The sequence below is a fragment of the Tenrec ecaudatus genome, chromosome 4 (genome assembly GCF_050624435.1).
Source record: "Tenrec ecaudatus isolate mTenEca1 chromosome 4, mTenEca1.hap1, whole genome shotgun sequence".
Taxonomy (NCBI): Eukaryota; Metazoa; Chordata; class Mammalia; order Afrosoricida; family Tenrecidae; genus Tenrec; species Tenrec ecaudatus.
Window position 1 is genome coordinate 1,009,379 of NC_134533.1, and position 17,903 is coordinate 1,027,281.

General features: G+C 63.2%; 1 protein-coding gene across 1 annotated transcript in view; it reads right to left on the bottom strand.

Moving 5' to 3' along the window:
• Nucleotides 1-5,397: 5,397 nt before the first annotated feature.
• Nucleotides 5,398-17,903, bottom strand: part of LOC142445035 (mucin-6-like) — a 73,908-nt gene continuing 61,402 nt past the window's right edge. The window contains exons 3-31 of the mRNA XM_075546527.1: nt 15,636-15,699; nt 15,190-15,252; nt 14,641-14,881; nt 14,432-14,558; nt 14,098-14,188; nt 13,892-14,001; nt 13,607-13,814; nt 13,361-13,483; nt 12,921-13,041; nt 12,668-12,806; nt 12,471-12,575; nt 12,294-12,366; nt 12,084-12,221; nt 11,638-11,799; nt 11,445-11,539; nt 10,543-10,675; nt 10,153-10,402; nt 10,002-10,054; nt 9,815-9,924; nt 9,269-9,420; nt 8,976-9,117; nt 8,789-8,899; nt 8,496-8,684; nt 8,051-8,290; nt 7,312-7,468; nt 7,075-7,218; nt 6,718-6,780; nt 5,860-6,036; nt 5,398-5,519 (exon numbers count right to left, since the gene is read on the bottom strand). Coding sequence (XP_075402642.1) covers nt 5,398-5,519; nt 5,860-6,036; nt 6,718-6,780; nt 7,075-7,218; nt 7,312-7,468; nt 8,051-8,290; nt 8,496-8,684; nt 8,789-8,899; nt 8,976-9,117; nt 9,269-9,420; nt 9,815-9,924; nt 10,002-10,054; nt 10,153-10,402; nt 10,543-10,675; nt 11,445-11,539; nt 11,638-11,799; nt 12,084-12,221; nt 12,294-12,366; nt 12,471-12,575; nt 12,668-12,806; nt 12,921-13,041; nt 13,361-13,483; nt 13,607-13,814; nt 13,892-14,001; nt 14,098-14,188; nt 14,432-14,558; nt 14,641-14,881; nt 15,190-15,252; nt 15,636-15,699 — 3,903 coding nt within the window. The remainder of the gene's footprint in view (nt 5,520-5,859; nt 6,037-6,717; nt 6,781-7,074; nt 7,219-7,311; nt 7,469-8,050; nt 8,291-8,495; nt 8,685-8,788; nt 8,900-8,975; nt 9,118-9,268; nt 9,421-9,814; nt 9,925-10,001; nt 10,055-10,152; nt 10,403-10,542; nt 10,676-11,444; nt 11,540-11,637; nt 11,800-12,083; nt 12,222-12,293; nt 12,367-12,470; nt 12,576-12,667; nt 12,807-12,920; nt 13,042-13,360; nt 13,484-13,606; nt 13,815-13,891; nt 14,002-14,097; nt 14,189-14,431; nt 14,559-14,640; nt 14,882-15,189; nt 15,253-15,635; nt 15,700-17,903) is intronic.

Here is a 17,903-nt window from a genome sequence, read left to right on the forward strand (position 1 = left end):
TGGAGTACGTAGTGAAGCGGCCTGTGGTGGAGGCCGTGGTTGTGTGCGGCACGGGGGTATCCGTATCTCCCCCAGTGGGCTGGGCTGTGGTGGAAGTGTGAGCTGGGGACCCAGACGGCAGCGGCTCCGTGGAGGGGAGGTGGGATACAGGAGAACTGGTGGTTCTGGCTGTGCTGATGGAGTTGTGCATCGGCGTGGTGCCATGTGTGGTCTCGGTCAGAATTTGGGAGGAGGGTGTTGGCCCTGTGCCTGTGTGGATGGAGGTAGAGGTTGGCAGAATGGTGCCAGTTGGGTGTGTGTGATGAGCAGAGGTCCCCGTGGTTTGGGGGCTGTGGGTGACAACAACATCCGAGGTCGGGGTCACTGAAGAAGTGGAAACAGGTGGCCCTTGACTGGGCAGTGTCTGTGGCTGTGAATGTGGTTGGGTAGTAGTGGTCTTGAAGGATGTCCCAGAGGAAGGACCCGTGCTGTGGGAGGAAGAGGAAGCCGAGACCGTGGATGTGGAGTACGTAGTGAAGGGGCCTGTGGTGGAAGCAGTGGGCGTGTGCGGCACGGGGGTATCCGTATCTCCCCCAGTGGGCTGGGCTGTGGTGGAGGTGTGAGCTGGGGACCCAGACGGCTGCGGCCCCGTGGAGGGGAGGTGGGATACAGGAGAACTGGTGGTTTTGGCTGTGCTGATGGAGTTGTGCATCGGTGTGGTGCCATGTGTGGTCTCGGTCAGAGTTTGGGAGGAGGGTGTTGGCCCTGTGCCTGTGTGGATGGAGGTAGAGGTTGGCAGAAGAGTGCCAGTTGGGTATGTGGGATGAGCGGAGGTCCCCGTGGTTTGGGGGCTGTGGGTGACGACAACATCAGAGGTTGGGGTCACCGAGGAAGTGGAGAAGGGTGGGACTTGAGTGGATAGCGTGGTGTCAGGGTGTGAATGTACGGGCATGGTGGTAGTCTTAAAGGATGTCCCCGTGGGGACACCGGTGATATGGGAGGAGGAAGCCGAGACAGTGGATGTGGAGTACGTAGTGAAGGGGCCTGTGGTGGAAGCAGTGGTCGTGTGCGGCACGGGGGTATCCGTATCTCCCCCAGTGGGCTGGGCTGTGGTGGAGGTGTGAGCTGGGGACCCAGACGGCTGCGGCCCCGTGGAGGGGAGGTGGGATACAGGAGAACTGGTGGTTTTGGCTGTGCTGATGGAGTTGTGCATCGGTGTGGTGCCATGTGTGGTCTTGGTCAGAGGGTGGGAGGAGGGTGTTGGCCCTGTGCCTGTGTGGATGGAGGTAGAGGTGGGCAGAATGGTGCCAGTTGGGTGTGTGTGATGAGCAGAGGTCCCCGTGGTTTGGGGGCTGTCGGTGACAACAACATCCGAGGTCGGGGTCACTGAAGAAGTGGAAACAGGTGGCCCTTGACTAGGCAGTGTCTGTGGCTGTGAATGTGGTTGGGCAGTAGTGGTCTTGAAGGATGTCCCAGAGGAAGGACCCGTGCTGTGGGAGGAAGAGGAAGCCGAGACCGTGGATGTGGAGTACGTAGTGAAGGGGCCTGTGGTGGAAGCAGTGGGCGTGTGCGGCACAGGGGTATCCGTATCTCCCCCAGTGGGCTGGGCTGTGGTGGAGGTGTGAGCTGGGGACCCAGACGGCTGCGGTCCCGTGGAGGGGAGGTGGGATACAGGAGAACTGGTGGTTTTGGCTGTGCTGATGGAGTTGTGCATCGGCGTGGTGCCATGTGTGGTCTCGGTCAGAGTTTGGGAGGAGGGTGTTGGCCCTGTGCCTGTGTGGATGGAGGTAGAGGTTGGCAGAAGAGTGCCAGTTGGGTATGTGGGATGAGCGGAGGTCCCCGTGGTTTGTGGGCTGTGGGTGACGACAACATCAGAGGTTGGGGTCATCGAGGAAGTGGAGAAGGGTGGGACTTGAGTGGAAAGCGTGGTGTCAGGGTGTGAATGTATGGGCCTGGTGGTAGTCTTAAAGGATGTCCCCGTGGGGACATCGGTGATATGGGAGGAGGAAGCCGAGAAAGTGGATGTGGAGTACGTAGTGAAGGGGCCTGTGGTGGAAGCAGTGGTCGTGTGCGGCACGGGGGTATCCGTATCTCCCCCAGTGGGCTGGGCTGTGGTGGAGGTGTGAGCTGGGGACCCAGACGGCTGCGGCCCCGTGGAGGGGAGGTGGGATACAGGAGAACTGGTGGTTCTGGCTGTGCTGATGGAGTTGTGCATCGGCGTGGTGCCATGTGTGGTCTCGGTCAGAGTTTGGGAGGAGGGTGTTGGCCCTGTGCCTGTGTGGATGGAGGTAGAGGTGGGCAGAATGGTGCCAGTTGGGTGTGTGTGATGAGCAGAGGTCCCCGTGGTTTGGGGGCTGTGGGTGACAACAACATCCGAGGTCGGGGTCACTGAAGAAGTGGAAACAGGTGGCCCTTGACTGGGCAGTGTCTGTGGCTGTGAATGTGGTTGGGTAGTAGTGGTCTTGAAGGATGTCCCAGAGGAAGGACCCGTGCTGTGGGAGGAAGAGGAAGCCGAGACCGTGGATGTGGAGTACGTAGTGAAGGGGCCTGTTGTGGAAGCAGTGGGCGTGTGCGGCACGGGGGTATCCGTATCTCCCCCAGTGGGCTGGGCTGTGGTGGAGGTGTGAGCTGGGGACCCAGACGGCTGCGGCCCCGTGGAGGGGAGGTGGGATACAGGAGAACTGGTGGTTTTGGCTGTGCTGATGGAGTTGTGCATCGGCGTGGTGCCATGTGTGGTCTCGGTCAGAGGGTGGGAGGAGGGTGTTGGTCCTGTGCCCGTGTGGATGGAAGCAGAGGTTGGCAGAAGAGTGCCAGTTGGGTATGTGGGATGAGCGGAGGTCCCTGTAGTTTGGGGGCTGTGGGTGACAACATCAGAGGTTGGGGTCACCGAGGAAGTGGAGAAGGGTGGGACTTGAGTGGATAGCGTGGTGTCAGGGTGTGAATGTACAGGTCTGGTGGTAGTCTTAAAGGATGTCCCCGTGGGGGCACCGGTGATATGGGAGGAGGAAGCTGAGACAGTGGATGTGGAGTACTTAGTGAAGCGGCCTGTGGTGGTGGCCGTGGTGGTGTGTAGCACGGGGGTATCCGTATCTCCCACATTGGGCTGGGCTGTGGTGGAGGTGTGAGCTGGGGACCCGGACGGCTGCGGCCCCGTGGAGGGGAGGTGGGATACAGGAGAACTGGTGGTTTTGGCTGTGCTGATGGAGTTGTGCATCGGTGTGGTGCCATGTGTGGTCTCGGTCAGAGTTTGGGAGGAGGGTGTTGGCCCTGTGCCTGTGTGGATGGAGGTAGAGGTTGGCAGAGGGGGGCCAGTTGGATATGTGGGTTGAGCGGACGTCCCCGTGTTTTGGGGGCTGTGCGTGACAACTACGTGAGAGGTTGGGGTCACCGAGGAAGTGGAGAAGGGTGGGACTTGAGTGGATAGCGTGGTGTCAGGGTGTGAATGTACGGGCCTGGTGGTAGTCTTAAAGGATGTCCCCGTGGGGGCACCGGTGATATGGGAGGAGGAGGCAGTGACTGTGGATGTGGAGTACGTAGTGAAGGGGCCTGTGGTGGATTCAGTGGGCGTGTGCGGCACGGGGGTATCCGTATCTCCCCCAGTGGGCTGGGCTGTGGTGGAGGTGTGAGCTGGGGACCCAGACGGCTGCGGCCCCGTGGATGGGAGGTGGGATACAGGAGAACTGGTGGTTTTGGCTGTGCTGATGGAGTTGTGCATCGGCGTGGTGCCATGTGTGGTCTCGGTCAGAGTTTGGGAGGAGGGTGTTGGCCCTGTGCCTGTGTGGATGGAGGTAGAGTTTGGCATAGGGGTGCCAGTTGGGTATGTGGGACGAGCGGAGGTCTCCGTGGTTTCGGGGCTGTGGGTGACAACAACGTTAGAGGTTAGGGTCACCGAGGAAGTGTAAAAGGGTGGGACCTGAGTGGACTGCGTGGTCTCAGGGTTTGAATGTGTTGATGGGGTGGTGGTGGTCCTGAAGGATGTCCCAGAGGAGGAGCTTGTGCTATGGGCGGAGGAGGAGGAGGAGGAGGCAGAGACAGTCGATGTGGAGGATGATATAAAGGAGCCTGTGGTGGAGGCAGTGGTCGTGTGCGGCACGGACGTAGCTGTATCTCCCCCAGTGGGCTGGGCTGTGGTGGAGGTGTGAGCTGGGGACCCGGACGGCTGCGGCCCTGTGGAGGGGAGGTGGGATACAGGAGAACTGGTGGTTTTGGCTGTGCTGATGGAGTTGTGCATCGGTGTGGTGCCATGTGTGGTCTCGGTCAGAGGTTGGGAGGAGGGTGTTGGCCCTGTGCCCGTGTGGATGGAGGTAGAGGTGGGCAGAGTGGTGTCTGTTGGGTATGTGAGGCCAATGGTGCCGGTGGATTCAGGGCTGTGGGTGACAGCTATATGAGAAGTTGTGATCACTGAGGAAGTGGAAGCTTGTGGGAATCGCGTGGGCAGTGTGGTGTCCGGCCACATTGTGCTTGTTCTTGGCTCTATGGTGGTGGCCATGGTCCCGGTGTGGGGGGATGCTGCTGAGGAGACAAGAGTTGGTCACTCTCCTACCTTCTGTGCCTCTAATATGCCTTTCTGACCTCCTTCTCACTCCCCGAGGCACTGTTGACTCCCCCTCCCTCTCGCTCTCAGGATCGGCACTGTGTGGGGGTGCCAGGCCTGCTGTCCTGCTGTGGCGATGCTGCGTCTTTGGCCTAGGGACTTGCTGGGGTGCAGTACTGTGTGTCATCCCACACCCTCTGGTCTCCTGGATGCTTCACCCGCCTATTTCATCCGTGTGTCCTCATGTTTGACGTGCCCATGGCCTTTTCTCCCTTTGCACTCACTGGCCTATGTGTGGTCCCACCTTCCTGGTCCTTGCTGCGCTAAGACCTTGTGTGCTTGGCCTTGATATTTAGGGGCCTTTCTTTTGCCCTATGTGTCATCCCCTGATAGAATGGTCGACCTGGGCCCCTTTCCCCTGCCCCTCGAATCTTCTCGGCTGCTACTGTCCCCTCCTCATCAGCCTGAACTCCACCTAGCCCCCACGTGGTATCATCCTGAGTCCCTTCGACCTGGTCTGCTGCGTCCTCAGCCCCCTTTTCCTCTGTGCTCCCCCGCCCTCCCGCCACCAAGGCTGTGGCTGCCTCTCCTGCCCTGCTGGTCGCTGACCACCCAGGAGTGAGTCAGAGGGGCTGGGTGCCAGCACGGGAGTCAGTGGGAGAGGCTGTGAGCTGAGGCTGTGCTTGTGGCACTAGGCCCTCCTCCGCACGCTCCCACTGCCCTCATGGTGGGCACACTTACCTGGGGGAGACCCCGGGGTCTCTTCCGGTGTTGCCGGCCTCACTGTAGGTGCCGTGGTCCGTGCTGTGGCCAGCGCTGTCGTCTGTGTGGCCACGCTGGGATGGGATGCTGTGGGTGGGCTTGTGGCATTGGTCACAGGAGGTCTAGTAGACGTGATACCCTGTGTAGACGTGGGACTCGGTGCCGAGGTGGCCCTTGAGGTGACAGCTGTTGTATTTCCCGGTGACTCTGTAGAGGTTACCACACCGACAGTCACCCTGAATACCTGCACATGGTCCACCCCACACCATGCTCCCCAGCTTTTCACCGCACCCCTCGAGGACACCCGAGGGCCACTCTGGCGTCTGGGGCGGGCTCGTGGCTTTACTACCTGTCCCTGCCCACATGCCTGTCCTTGGCCAGCCCCTCACAGGCCCCAGGCCTGGGCCGCTGCTGGGCGGGGGTGGGGCACTTCCCTCCCCCCCACCTCAGGGCCTATCCATGTTCAGGGACTGTTCAGTCTCAGCTATTGGGCTCCCTTCATGGCCGGCTTATTCTATTGAGAAAGCCTTTTCAGAAACCGCCAAGTGTCCCCCACAAAGGTGCTAGGGCCGAGAAGACACTACCTGCTGAGGCTGAGACCGCTGGCGTGGTAGGTGAGGCCTGCGGGGTGGCCCTGGAGCTGACCGGCAGGCTCGTGGTTTCTGTAGGGCCCACAGGTGTGGCCGAGCTGTTGGTCAGCCCACTGGTGCTGGGGGTTGTCCTGACAGGTGTAGTAGGTGGGGCCTCCGTGGAGGGTGGGGCTGTGGGTACCACATGGGAGTCATTGCTGGGCAGGGAGGGTCGGCCCCCTCTGGCAGAGCGTGGGGAGTCCTCTGTGGAACCCTGCCTGGAGTTCGGGTGTCCGGTGCGGTGCTGGCAGGGGCAGACTGCTGCCACCCAGACTTACGTCAAGCTCCATCTGAAGCCCCACATGGGATCCCAGGCCCCTGGGCAGCTAAAGTCCACACGCCCACCCCTCCACCCGCCTGTGGGCATGCTGATGCCAGCAAGGGAGCAGGGTGAGAGGGCATCACCTTGGCACCTAGCGTGTGTACAATCACCTGTGACGGGTGGGGATGGCGTGGTGGCCGGGGCTGCAAGGACAGGAAGCTGGTCACTGTGCTGCAGGAGCCACTGCCCGGTTCTCCCTTACGACCCAGCCCTCCTCTTTTCATTGGCCCATTTGCACAGCCCTTCCAACCCTGTAGGCCTGTGGGGGTGGGGGTGGGGGAGTGGGAGGACACGAGCCCCCTCCCTTTTGTCCCTTCCTGGGTACTGCCGCCCTGGCACACAGCCCCTTCCTGGCTGCTCCAAAGCCCTGTCGTGCGGTTCCTGTATTGGACAATGGGTGGCAGCAGTGGGCCCAGAGTGACTGTGAGCTGTTTGGGACAAGAAGGCAGAGCTGGCTGTGTCCCTCCGCGGCACGGGGCACCGGAACTCACCGCAGGGCACGCATGAGCCCTCGCTGGGGTCGAAGTACTCATCATGGGAGCAGTTGTAGCAGCCTGGGGCAGAGGACATGGCGGCTGTGGGCCCGGTCGCTACTCCCACCCTGGCCCATCCTGACACTTTAAGCCTACCCAACACCAGGCCTTCTAGTCCCTTCTGGCCCCCCTCCTTGGTGCCCCTGACCCCCAGCTTCCACCCCCTCTCCTGCACTGGCCCCCAGGCTCTACTGATCACTTGTCTCTGGAGTTTGAGTACAGAGGGCAGTCCCCGAGGTCACACTGCTAGCCACTCCGCTGCCAGCCCTCTCCTCAAGCAAGGATGGCCTCAGATGGGACCATGGTGGCCAGTACCTTCTATGTTGGCCTGCAGGTGGCTCTGCGGCAGGTCAGGGCAGAGGCAGGGCTGGTAGTGCCATGTGCAGTTGGCCTGTGTGTACTGGTACTTGCTGCCCCCGGACACCCTCGTGTGGGTATTGTAGAAGTCACAGTAGATGGCTGCCCAGAGATAGCAGGGAGGACATTGAGGTCATCCAGGGCCGTGGATATGAGGCGGGGGCCCCGGGGCGGGACGGCAGGGGTGGCACTCACGGCAGAAGTCGGGGGCCCTCCAGTCCACGCACACGCCCTTGTCCAGGCAGGCTTTGGCATAGGCGGCCACTGCGTCACACAGACACTCACAGTCCCCACCTGTGTCACACCCACATGCATCGTGCACACAGGCTTCATAGTAGGGCAAGTGGTATACCTGTGGGGACGCATCCAGGTAACACATAGCAGGCATGTGCCTCAGCCTCCTGCACCTTGTGGGTCACTCATGGTCACCACTCTCTGGCCCGATGACCAAGGTGCATACTCCTGGGCCCCTTGCTGCCCCTTCTATGCCTACAGAGAGGCCCTCCTGAGGCCAGGGCACAGCTAGTGGCCGGCAGGCTGGTGGAAGCCACAGGACCTGCAGGTGTGAGACCACTTCTGGCCGCCTGACTCCTCCCCCCACTCAGACTCCCTGCAGCTGGATAGGGCCACCTAGTGAACAGGTACCCATGGGGGTGCTGCTGCCCCACTCATGTAGAAGACCCCTCCAGTGCAGGTCTCTGGTCCACAGTGGTCCCAAGTGCCCCTGAGTCTTCCAGTGGGTACTCTGATCTGGTCCTCACTCCCTGCCCCCGCCTCCCCAGCCTTTGGGGGTGCGTTTCATTTGGGGGCTAGAACACTCTGGCCCGGAGTGGGCTGTGGCAAGCCTGACCGCTAGATGTGGGCCCACAGGTGCTGGCTTTCTGGGGGCAGTCACCTCTCCACGCTGGAAGCCCTGTCAGGGCCCCTGCCTCACCTGATTGTGGCAGGCCGCGAAGGTCTGGCTGTTGATGATGTTGCACTTGCGCTCAGCCCAAGAGCGCCGGAAGGTGTTGAGGCTGCAGGGGTCGACCACCAAGCTCGTGTCCCCGCACAGCGGGTTCTCCTTCCACGAGTTCACAAACTCCAGCTCGCCAGACGCCACGTACTTGCTGCGGGTCTCAAAGTCGTCCTTCATGTTCCCGTTGTAGTTCCCGCACAGGCCGCAGAGGGCATCCTGCACGACGCAGCAGGGGCACGGCTCGGGCCCGGCCTCCCGACGGGCCCCGCCTCCCGACGGGCCCCGCCCCGCCCCCGATGGGCCCCGCCCCCGATGGGCCCCGCCTCCCGACGGGCCCCGCCCCGCCTCCTGGCAGGCCCCGCCTCCTGGCAGGCCCCGCCCCGCCTCCCGACGGGCCCCGCCCCATCCGCACCAAGGGTACCTGTGTGGAGGCACGTGAGACCCTGATGTGGACCGTCATGTGCTTGTTCCAGATGAGCGTCAAGTTGTACTTGCTGCCGACCTGGACATCCAGCACCAGGTGGAGGGAGCCCGGCTGCACCTGGAAGCTGACCTGGGCATTGTGCCCGCTGACTGTGTAGGTCCTCTCGGCCAGCACGATGGACAGACCCTGTGGGGCAACACGGGTCAGCGGTCTCTGGTCTGACCCACTCCCGCCCTGCCACCCAGGGGTGCCAGGCGAGGGGTGGCAGCTGGGGAGGGTCACCCACTCACCCCTAAGAAGAGTTTGATGGCCCGTGAGCACGTGACCCCCGACTTCCCACAGACCACGTTTTCCGTGACGACTTTGAAGGTGGGTCGGGAGTCGTTGGCGCTGCAGCCGTCCTGTGGGGAGGGACAGGCTCTGAGGCGGGGTCCATGTGCCCCGCTTCTTCCCTGTGGCCCCCAGGGCGGGCCCTACCGTGCTCAGGGTGTACTCGCAGTTGCCGTCAAACAGGAAGCGTTGCCCGTCGAAGGTGACCACGTGGCCCTCCCCATAGAGGGTGCAGGTGGAGGCACAGTGGGGCTTTGGCTCGCACACCCACTTCCCCTGCTTACAGGTGCTGGGGAGAGGAGGCCAGCTCAGGCGTAGGCACCCAACACCCAGGGGTCTGCCCTAGGCTTCTCCCAGTGCTGTGAGCCCCCACTGCCCAGACCACTGTCCTTCTGGGCTGGGCTAGGGTGCCGGAGGGAGAGGAGCAGGGTGCACCTTACCAAGTTTGACAGTCTGGGCTGATCTTGGTACCTCGGGAGTAGGAGGCCCCCCCATACTCGCAGGGACAGTCATCGGGGGGCACGCACTGCCCATTGGCATCCTCATAGAGGCCCTCAGCACAGACACAGCCAGGCTCACACTTTTTGGAAGTCTGAGGGGGAGGGCAGGGGTGCTCTCAATGTGGGCTTGGCCCCTGGACCCCTGTGCAGACCACCCCAACATCTTGCCAGGACCGCTGGCTGCTTCATGCAGCTAACTTCACTGCCCACCGTCCATCTGTGATATCAGTAGGCTGCCCCTGGCTCAGCGATCCTGGCTGAGCCCTCCTGCCCACCCTGGCTAATAGGGTACCTGAGACCCTCCCACCCCGCTCCCCGTGGCCCTCAGAGCTGCTCAGGACACACCCCTGGGTCCTGATGAGGGGACAGAGCAGGGAGGCTGGCTGCCCTCTCTGTGTGGACATCCTCTCAGAGCCCCGTAGGAGCTGTGGGGGTGTCCACTGGGGCGTCCTCCTGTGGAGGGTGCCATTCCTGTGGGAGCCTTACACAGGTAGTGCCCGTTGCCAGCATCTGGCACGTAGGGGCACAGGCTGCCCCAAACTTGCTGTCTTCGGACTGGCTGCAGGACTGGAAGGTCTTTGGGGCTGTGCAGGTGGCTGCGGGAGGCAGAGGGACGGGGGTCAGACATGCTCACACGGGCAGTCCCCACCTCCTCTCACCAATCGATACACACCCAGGAGCACCGGGGGCTGGCCGGAGCAGGTCAACCGGCCGCTGTGGCAGTAGCTGTAAGAGAGAGGCCTTGTTAGCAGCCCAAGCCTGGGGTATGGGGGTGCTGCCGGCCAGGGTGCCCCACCCCCACCCGGAGGTGTGCTGGGCCCCACCAGGTGGCGCCATCCATGACGATGGATTGGCCCGCCAGGATGATGTTTTGGCTGTCCAGCTGACAGGGGCACTGTGCCCGGCGCACACACTCCGCCTTGTGGTCCAGGTAGGTGCCCTCGGGGCAGTTGCAGCCGTCCACGGGCACTGTGCTTGGGTGGCACTCAAGGGAGCGGTCGGACAGAGACATGCAGGTGCGCTCACAGGCCTGGCTGTTGTAGCTGAATGTCCTGTTGCCCGTGCAGGGGACGGCTGTGGGTTGTGAGAATGTCCTTCAGGGTGCTCTCTCGGGACTCTGGGGCCTCCCTGATAAAGCCCCAGGACCCTGCCTTGGGACCCTTAGAGCCCCCCATTAAGACCCGACACCCCAGGAGCCTCCCTGGGACACTCACTGCAGTTGTCCACGCTGTCCCTCCAGCCCCGGAGCAGGACGCCCTGGGCGGCACACTCCTGCACGTAGGCCCCCAGGGCCGCACACAGGTGGGGGAAGGTCTCCTCATAGTTGCACGCCTGGTAGACACACCTCTGTGGAGAGTGGGGTGCTCTACTGCTGGGGGGCCCAGGGTATCCTGCTCCCCAGGCCCCTAAGCCAGCTAGGAGCAGAGAGTGCACAATGGCCCCCCCAAAACATGCAGGCTCCCTCCCACTTTGTATAAGAGAGGGGCTCACCTTCAATACCCTGCAAACACCTGAGGGACCCTGCCCACTTTGTAGACGACCTGGGGCTCACCTCATTCCCAGACATCTACAGCATCCCACCCACCTTGTAGAAGGGCCTGGGGTTCAACCTATCAACCCAGATACCCATGGGGTTCTGCCCACCTTGTAGAAGGGCTGGGGGGGGGTGGAAAGGGGAAACTGATGACAAGGATCTACATATAACTTCCTCCCTGAGGGATGGAGAACAGAAAAGTGGGTGAAGGGAGACATCGGACAGTGTAAGATATGACAAAATAATAATTTATAAATTATCAAGGGCTCATGGGGGAGCAGGAAGGGAGGGGAAAAATGAGCTGATACCAAGGCCTCAAGCAGAAAGCACATGTTTTGAGAATGATGATGGCAAAAAATGTACAAATGTACTTGACACAATGGATGTATGTATGGATTATGATAAGGGCTGTACGAGCCCCCAATAAAATGATTAAAAAGACAAGAAAAATAATAAAGTCTGTAAAGCCCCCCAAAAGTGTGGGGTTCATCCGATCACCCCAGATACCCATGGGGCCCTGCTAACCTTGTAGAAAGGTTTGGGGTTCATCCTATCACCCAGACACCCACGGGCCCTGCCCACCTTGTAGAAGGGCTTGGGGTTCACGATGGAGTGGCACTTGGCGAACACGGAGTTCTCTCTCACCAGCTCGGAGCAGTGGGTCTCGGCACACACCTCTGAGGAGACAGGTGGTGGTGGGGCTCCCCCAAGTGCCCTGGGGTCCCCCCACTCCCAACCGCCTTTATCCCCACTCTCCCCGGGGCGTGGGCCTCACTGTTGAGCTGGCTCATGGAGCAAGGGTCCGTCTCGCGCTCGAGGGCCGCCGGGCAGTTCCCTGCGCGCCAGGAATCCACGAAGAGCGAGGCGGTGCCCTCGGTGATGTCCATGCTGGTGGTGAAGTCATCGGTGGTGTCCCCGTTGTAGTTGCCACAGAGCCCTGGACCCACCCAGGCCGTCAGTGGTGGGTGTGCGCACGCGAGCCCCGCCGCTAGCCCCTGCCCACATGCGCCCTGCCCGGATGGCTCTCAGTAGGCTCACCCCCACCAGCCCGCTGCAGCTAGGGTGGGCCCGGACCGACCTCAGGAACCCGCATGCAGAGTCTCGCGGCTGTCCGGCTGGCAGGGGCACTGTACCCTGCCAGGTGGCCCAGGTTGCGGGACCGCAAGTTCCCTGGACATGGAGGATCAGCAGGGCCAGGCCAGGGGCGGGGGTGGGGCCCACCTCGAGTCTGGTCCCAGAACTGGGACCCCACAGTGATGTAAGCCTGGAACACAGGCTGCAGCTGGACCACGAGCTCCAGGCCGAAGGAGGTGACCATCTGGAGGTGGGTGGACGACTGTCTGAAGACCGTGATGTTGCCTGGAGGGACAGAGACTCAGCAGCTGTCTGCGTGTTCCCTCTCCCCACTCCTGCCCAGCTCGGGGAACCTACGAATTTTGTAGGGCAGCCACTTGATATCGCCGTGGTTGGTGACCACTTCATCTTGAGAAATCATGATATTGTCCTGGAGAGAGAGCAGACTGAGGCATGGGGCCCCACTGTCGCCCGGGGCTGAGGCCTGTGCCTGGCGCCGGCTGCCTGGGGCTGTGGGCTGGGCGGTGTGTGTACCTGGTCAGACAGGTAGACAATGGCGACCAGCGAGGTCTCCGAATGTGAGTAACCGGACTTGTCGTACACGGCCAGGAGGGAGCCCTTGTCAGGGAGCTGGTGGCTCTGGAGAAGGGTATACTGGGTCAAGCGGGGGTTCTGGTATGCCCCCCTCTCCCTTGCTCCTCGCCCATCCCCCGGCCCGCTGCCCCTCTCACCTGGAGGAGGACATAAGTGCAGGTGCCGTGGAAGCGGTAGTGCCTGGCGTCAAATGTGGTGACGAAGGAGCCTCCTTCTAGGGAGCAGCGGCCCGGGCAGGGCTGCGCCTCACATTCCCAGAGGCCGTTGGTGCACTGGCTGGGGTGGGGAGCGGTGCCAGGGGGGGCGTGGGGAAGGGGATTGAAGTCAAGTGTGCCCCGTCCTCCCAGCCCAGCATCATCCCTCATGCCCTGCCTTGCCGCCAGCACCTACCACGTCCTGCAGGCAGACGAGGTGACCTGCCCAGCAGCAAACAGGGCGCCGTTGAGCATGCAGGGGCACTGGGAGATGGGCACACAGGCCTGGTGCTTGGAGAGGTCATCAAGGACCGTCCCTGCAGGAGAGCTTCCTGAGCCTGTGTGGGGCCAACGCCCTCTGCTGGCAGCACCCCCTGGCTGTCCAGCCCTCTGGCAACTTGAGCCCTGTGACTTCACCCTTCACCCCCCGCCCCTGGATTCGCTGCTGCCATGGTCGCCTGTGGCTACCTCCACCTTCCCAGATCGACGGTGCCCCTTGGGTAGTGCCAGACCACAGGAGGCACCTGCGACCGCATGGGTTGTCCTGGAAGTCCACTCAGATGCCGCCTCCTCCAGAGCCAAGTGGACACAGGGCTTCCTGCCCTCATGGGAGGGGTGGGGGTCTGTCTCCCTCACCTTCGGGGCAGAAGCAGCTGAAGGTGCAGAAGCCAGGGTGGCTGTGCCTGGGGTTGGAGCAGGTCCTGAGGTAGGCCGAGCCGCACTCCATGTATACCTGGTTGGCCGGGCACTGCCCCACGGCTGTGGGCGGATTGAAGAGGGGGCATGGGTGTAAGACTGGCAACCAAGGCCCCGGGGAGGTGGGCTGGGGGTAGGTCTGCCCTGCTCTGGGGAGCTCCCAGCACGCCCCCACCCAAGACTCACAGCAGAGGTCTGGGGTCCTCCAGTTGTTGACCGGCTGGCCAGCCATGCTGCACTGGCGGGAGAACTCCGAGAGGGTGGCGCAGCTGCAGTTGCGCTGGCCTGGCTGGGCGCATGCCGCCAAGTCTGCCTGGCAGCTCCTTACCATGGGCTCCCGGGGCACGTTGCACTCGGGGGACACCAGGTTCAGTAGGTGGGCGCAGGTCCGGGCCTGGGCAGAGAGCCACTTGGAGTCATCAGGGAAGGAAGTGTGTGGGAAAGGGTGGGGGCGCCCTCCCCTCCACCTACGTGCTCTCCCCGCATGACTTGGGGCTGGGGGATCAGCTCGTAGGCGCAGATCTCATTGGGATCGTCCAGTTTCTGGAGGGTGGCGTACTGGTGAGGTTCCAGAAGCTGGCCTGGGGGCCCGGAATGGAGTCAGCACTGCGGGGTACAAGGCCTCCAGGGGACAACCCCTCCCCCCCGCCCCCCAACCTGGCGCCTGTTGCACCGACCGTCCTCGCTGAGGAACTCGTTGGCCGGCTCTCCGTCAAAGTTTCCGCACAGCCCGCACAGCTGCCTCATGTACTTCCTCTCCACCAGAACCTGCGTGTGGGGGGGTGTGTGTGTGGGGGGGCGGTCACGGGAGGGGGGCACGGGAGAGGGGGCGTTCTCTCCCGCGGTGGCCTTGGGGACCCCGGTTGATTGCTGGGCCATCCTCGCTTTCCAGATGGGGAAACCAGAGCCCCGCCACGGCCCAGTCCCCGGCCCGAGGGTCAGAGGGAAGAGGATGGCCCTGCTCAGGGCAGGCGCGGGGCTGCCCGCCACGTGTGCGTCCGCCATCCTCACCAGAACATAGCCGTCCGGGCCCCAGAGCACCTCCAGCTCCAGCTCCAGCTGCTTGGCTACCAGCCGCATGTTCTGGCCGAAGGGTGTGATCTGGAGCCCGTTGCTGGTGTAGGGCAGGCTGACCACCCTGGGGGAGAGCACCTCAGCTGGGCTGCCCAGCCGGCCGGCCCCGCCCACGCCCAGGCCCCGCCTTGCCCCTCTGCCCTTACCCCACATCCTTGATGGAGACTGTGCCGCTTTGTACAGAGACCACCGAGGAGCCCAGCTCCACGATGATGCGCGCTGTCCTCCCGCCTTGCTCGCGACGCAGCTGGACGCTGAAGGTGGGCGTCGCGTCCTTGCAGACAGCCGCCAAGACGTAGTTGCAGGTCCCGGAGAAGTCATATACGTGGTGGTCGAAGGTAGAGAAATGGCCGGCCCCCCACGTGGAACACCAGCCCTTGTCCTCGGCTGCGGAGGGAGGCTAGGCGGCTGTGACTGGGACCCCGTGCTGGGCCTATCCCACACTTCCCTGCACGGGGCCAGGGCCTGCCTCTCACTGCCCCTTACAGTTAGGGGCTGGTGTGTCCCCTGCCCCGAGCTGAGTCAGGAAGTGACAGCCCAGCCTTGGTGTACCTCTGCAGGCCAGGGCAGCGGGGGTGCCCTCCCCAGACCCACACACCCAGCCCTCCACAACCATGAGCCCCGTGGGCCTTCTGTGGCTGGACCCTCCTGTGGAGACCCCCGCCTGGACCCTGAGGCCTGCCCGTGGTGCTCACCTGTCCATGCGGAGCCATTCAGGGTCCGGAGGCTGGGGTCAGCAGAGGAGGTGTCACCGAGACCTGCAGGAGGGACTGGTCAGTGTCAGGCCGCCCCACCTCTGCACTGGGCTGTCCAGTGCCTAGCCTGAACTGAGTGTCCGCTGTGTCAGTGTTAGTGTGGGAGCCCAGGCCCAGGAGTGTGTGTGTGTGTGTGTGTGTGTGTGTGTGTGTGTGTGTGTGTGTTGGGAGGGCTGGACAGGTTCTCAGGTTCGGTCCTTCCAATCACTCTCGCTCTCACTCTCACTTTCACACTCATTCACACACAGTCACACTCACTCTCACTCATTCACTCTCACTCACAGTCATTCACATATACTCATTCTCACACTCACATACCCTCATTCATTTTCTCTCACACTCATTCATACATATGCACTCTCCCTCCCTCCCTCACACTCACTCACTCTCACACTCGCTCATCTGCTTGCCCTGATCCACACCCTGCTTCTCCAGCGGGGACTTCTCCCACTGTGGGCAGCACCCCTGCCCTGGGGCCCTGGTCCCTCTCAGTGAGCCTCAGTCCCTGGGGAAGGGTGGCGGTGGATCTACTCTCCCCCTCTGGTTTCGGAGGACCTCTGGCATCCTCTGCTTGGCCGCCCCTGGCCCAGCATACACTGTCAGCACCACCACCACCCCCAGTGGAGCCTGAGTCACCCCCACCCCACGGTCCTCCTGGCAGAGTGGCCCTCAGCCTGCCTGTTCATCCAGGTGGCCCTGCAGAGTGTTTCTCCACAGCGCGGCCGGGTGGGGAGGACAGAGCAGTGGCGGTGGGGGATGGGGGGCACAGGGTGGAGTCCTCGGGCAGGGTTCCCCTTCTGAAGGTCCATGTCTCTATGTCTTCACCTTTCAGGGGGTGGTGGCCCCATCTGCCTCCCTCACCCTGCCCCCATGTCTGTGGCCTTGATAAGCTCATCACCCCACCCACGTGGGCACTGGGGTCCCCACTGGCGGTGGCTCCCCTCAATGGGTGCCTCTTTCTCTCACCCTGTCCCTCTGACCCCCTCCTCATCTCCACTGTCCCACCTGGCCTGTAGCCTCCCCACACCAACTCACCCCAAGGGTGGATGTCGCCCCCCCCCCCCCGCCTGCCTCGTCTCCACAGTGGCGTGGACAGACCTCCCCGCCACCGCCCAAATACACACAGCAGGGGTGGATGACACCCTGCCCCAGAGGCACTTCTGCTGTTCTCGGAATGGGGGTGGCACTAGCCCCTCCTGGGCTCCAGGCGGAACGCCTGCCACCTTCAGCCCTTGGTGGCTCCATGGGTCACGGGCTGTTCCGTCTGCACGCTTGGAAGGGCGCCACCCCCGCTCTCTGTGCTGGCACCACCACATTGGGGCCCACTCCCAGGCGGTCAGAGCTGTGGGCCCTGAAGGGCAGGCCCTCCTCCCCACCTGCCTGCCATGGGGTTGACGCTTGAAATGTGTTCACAGAAGGACGCTGACTGAGCTGCTGCCCTGCAGCCTCGCTGCTGTGAGCTCAGCCCCTAGCCAACCCCGGTCCTGGGCCATCAGCCCTCCCGCTGGCTCCAGCCCACGGCTGGCTCCCAGGCACCTGCTCCCCCAGCCCATGGCTGGCTCCCAGGCACCCGCTCCCCCAGCCCATGGCTGGCTCCCAGGCACCCGCTCCCCCAGCCCACGGCTGGCTCCCAGGCACCTGCTCCCCCAGCCCACGGCTGGCTCCCAGGCACCCGCTCCCCCAGCCCACGGCTAGCTCCCAGGCACCCGCTCCCCCAGTCCATGACTGTCTCTAGAGCACCCTGCGCCCAGCCTCTCCCCAGCTCTGGCCCTAGAGCTGTGAGGCCCAGGGCGGGGCAGGTGGCCCGTCCCCAGTGCTGGCTGTGTGCTGAGAAAGCCTCTGGGGGCCCTGGGGACCCAAACAGAGACTGTCTCGGGCCCTCAGGTCCTGCTGAGGCAGGGTGTAGGTCTGAGTGTTGAGGGAGGGGCTGGGGGCGCCCATAGCTCTCCAGCGCTTCCTCCCTGCATAGTTCACCAAGGTGGGGGCTGCCCGGGCATACTCCTCAAACCTTGTCTGCCACCACGGGGGCCCCTGGGTCTGAGGCCAACCTAAGGGTCACATGCACCCAGGCTGGTGGGCCCTGGAAGAGGAGTCCGCTGGCGAGGAGCCTGCAGGCTTGGGCAGGCCAGGTGGACCAGGGCCCATGGGAGGCAGTTGTTGAGACCCTTGGGCTGACTGGCTGCCCAGCGCTAGGGGGTGGGGAAGGCAGGGGGCTGCTCCTGAGAGAGGCCAGGCGCCCACAGGTCACTCCGCAGCCTCGAACGCGGGGTGTGCCTCGACTTTACAGACAGGAAGCAGGCTCACTGTGGGGCTCCACAGACCTGTGGGGGCTGCTGGGCCACTTCATGTCCTGCACCTCAGCCAGGAGCCCTCGCCCCCCTATCTGAGGCTCCTGCCTCCTGGGCACTGCGCCTGGCCCCAACTCCCCCGGCCTCTGTGTGGTGCATGGGACAGGGAGGATTTCCCACCAGCCCCCCGCCCCCTCCCGTTCCTGGTGTCCATGCTGTCCTGGCCAGCGAGGTGTGGAGGCCCGGGAGATCCCACAGCCTGGGGGCCCGGCCCACTCACCGGCCCCGAGCAGAGCTCCCCACCCCGAGAGCAGCAGCAGTTGAGGCCCGAGCATGGTGCCGAGAGGAGAGGCCGCTGCTGGACAC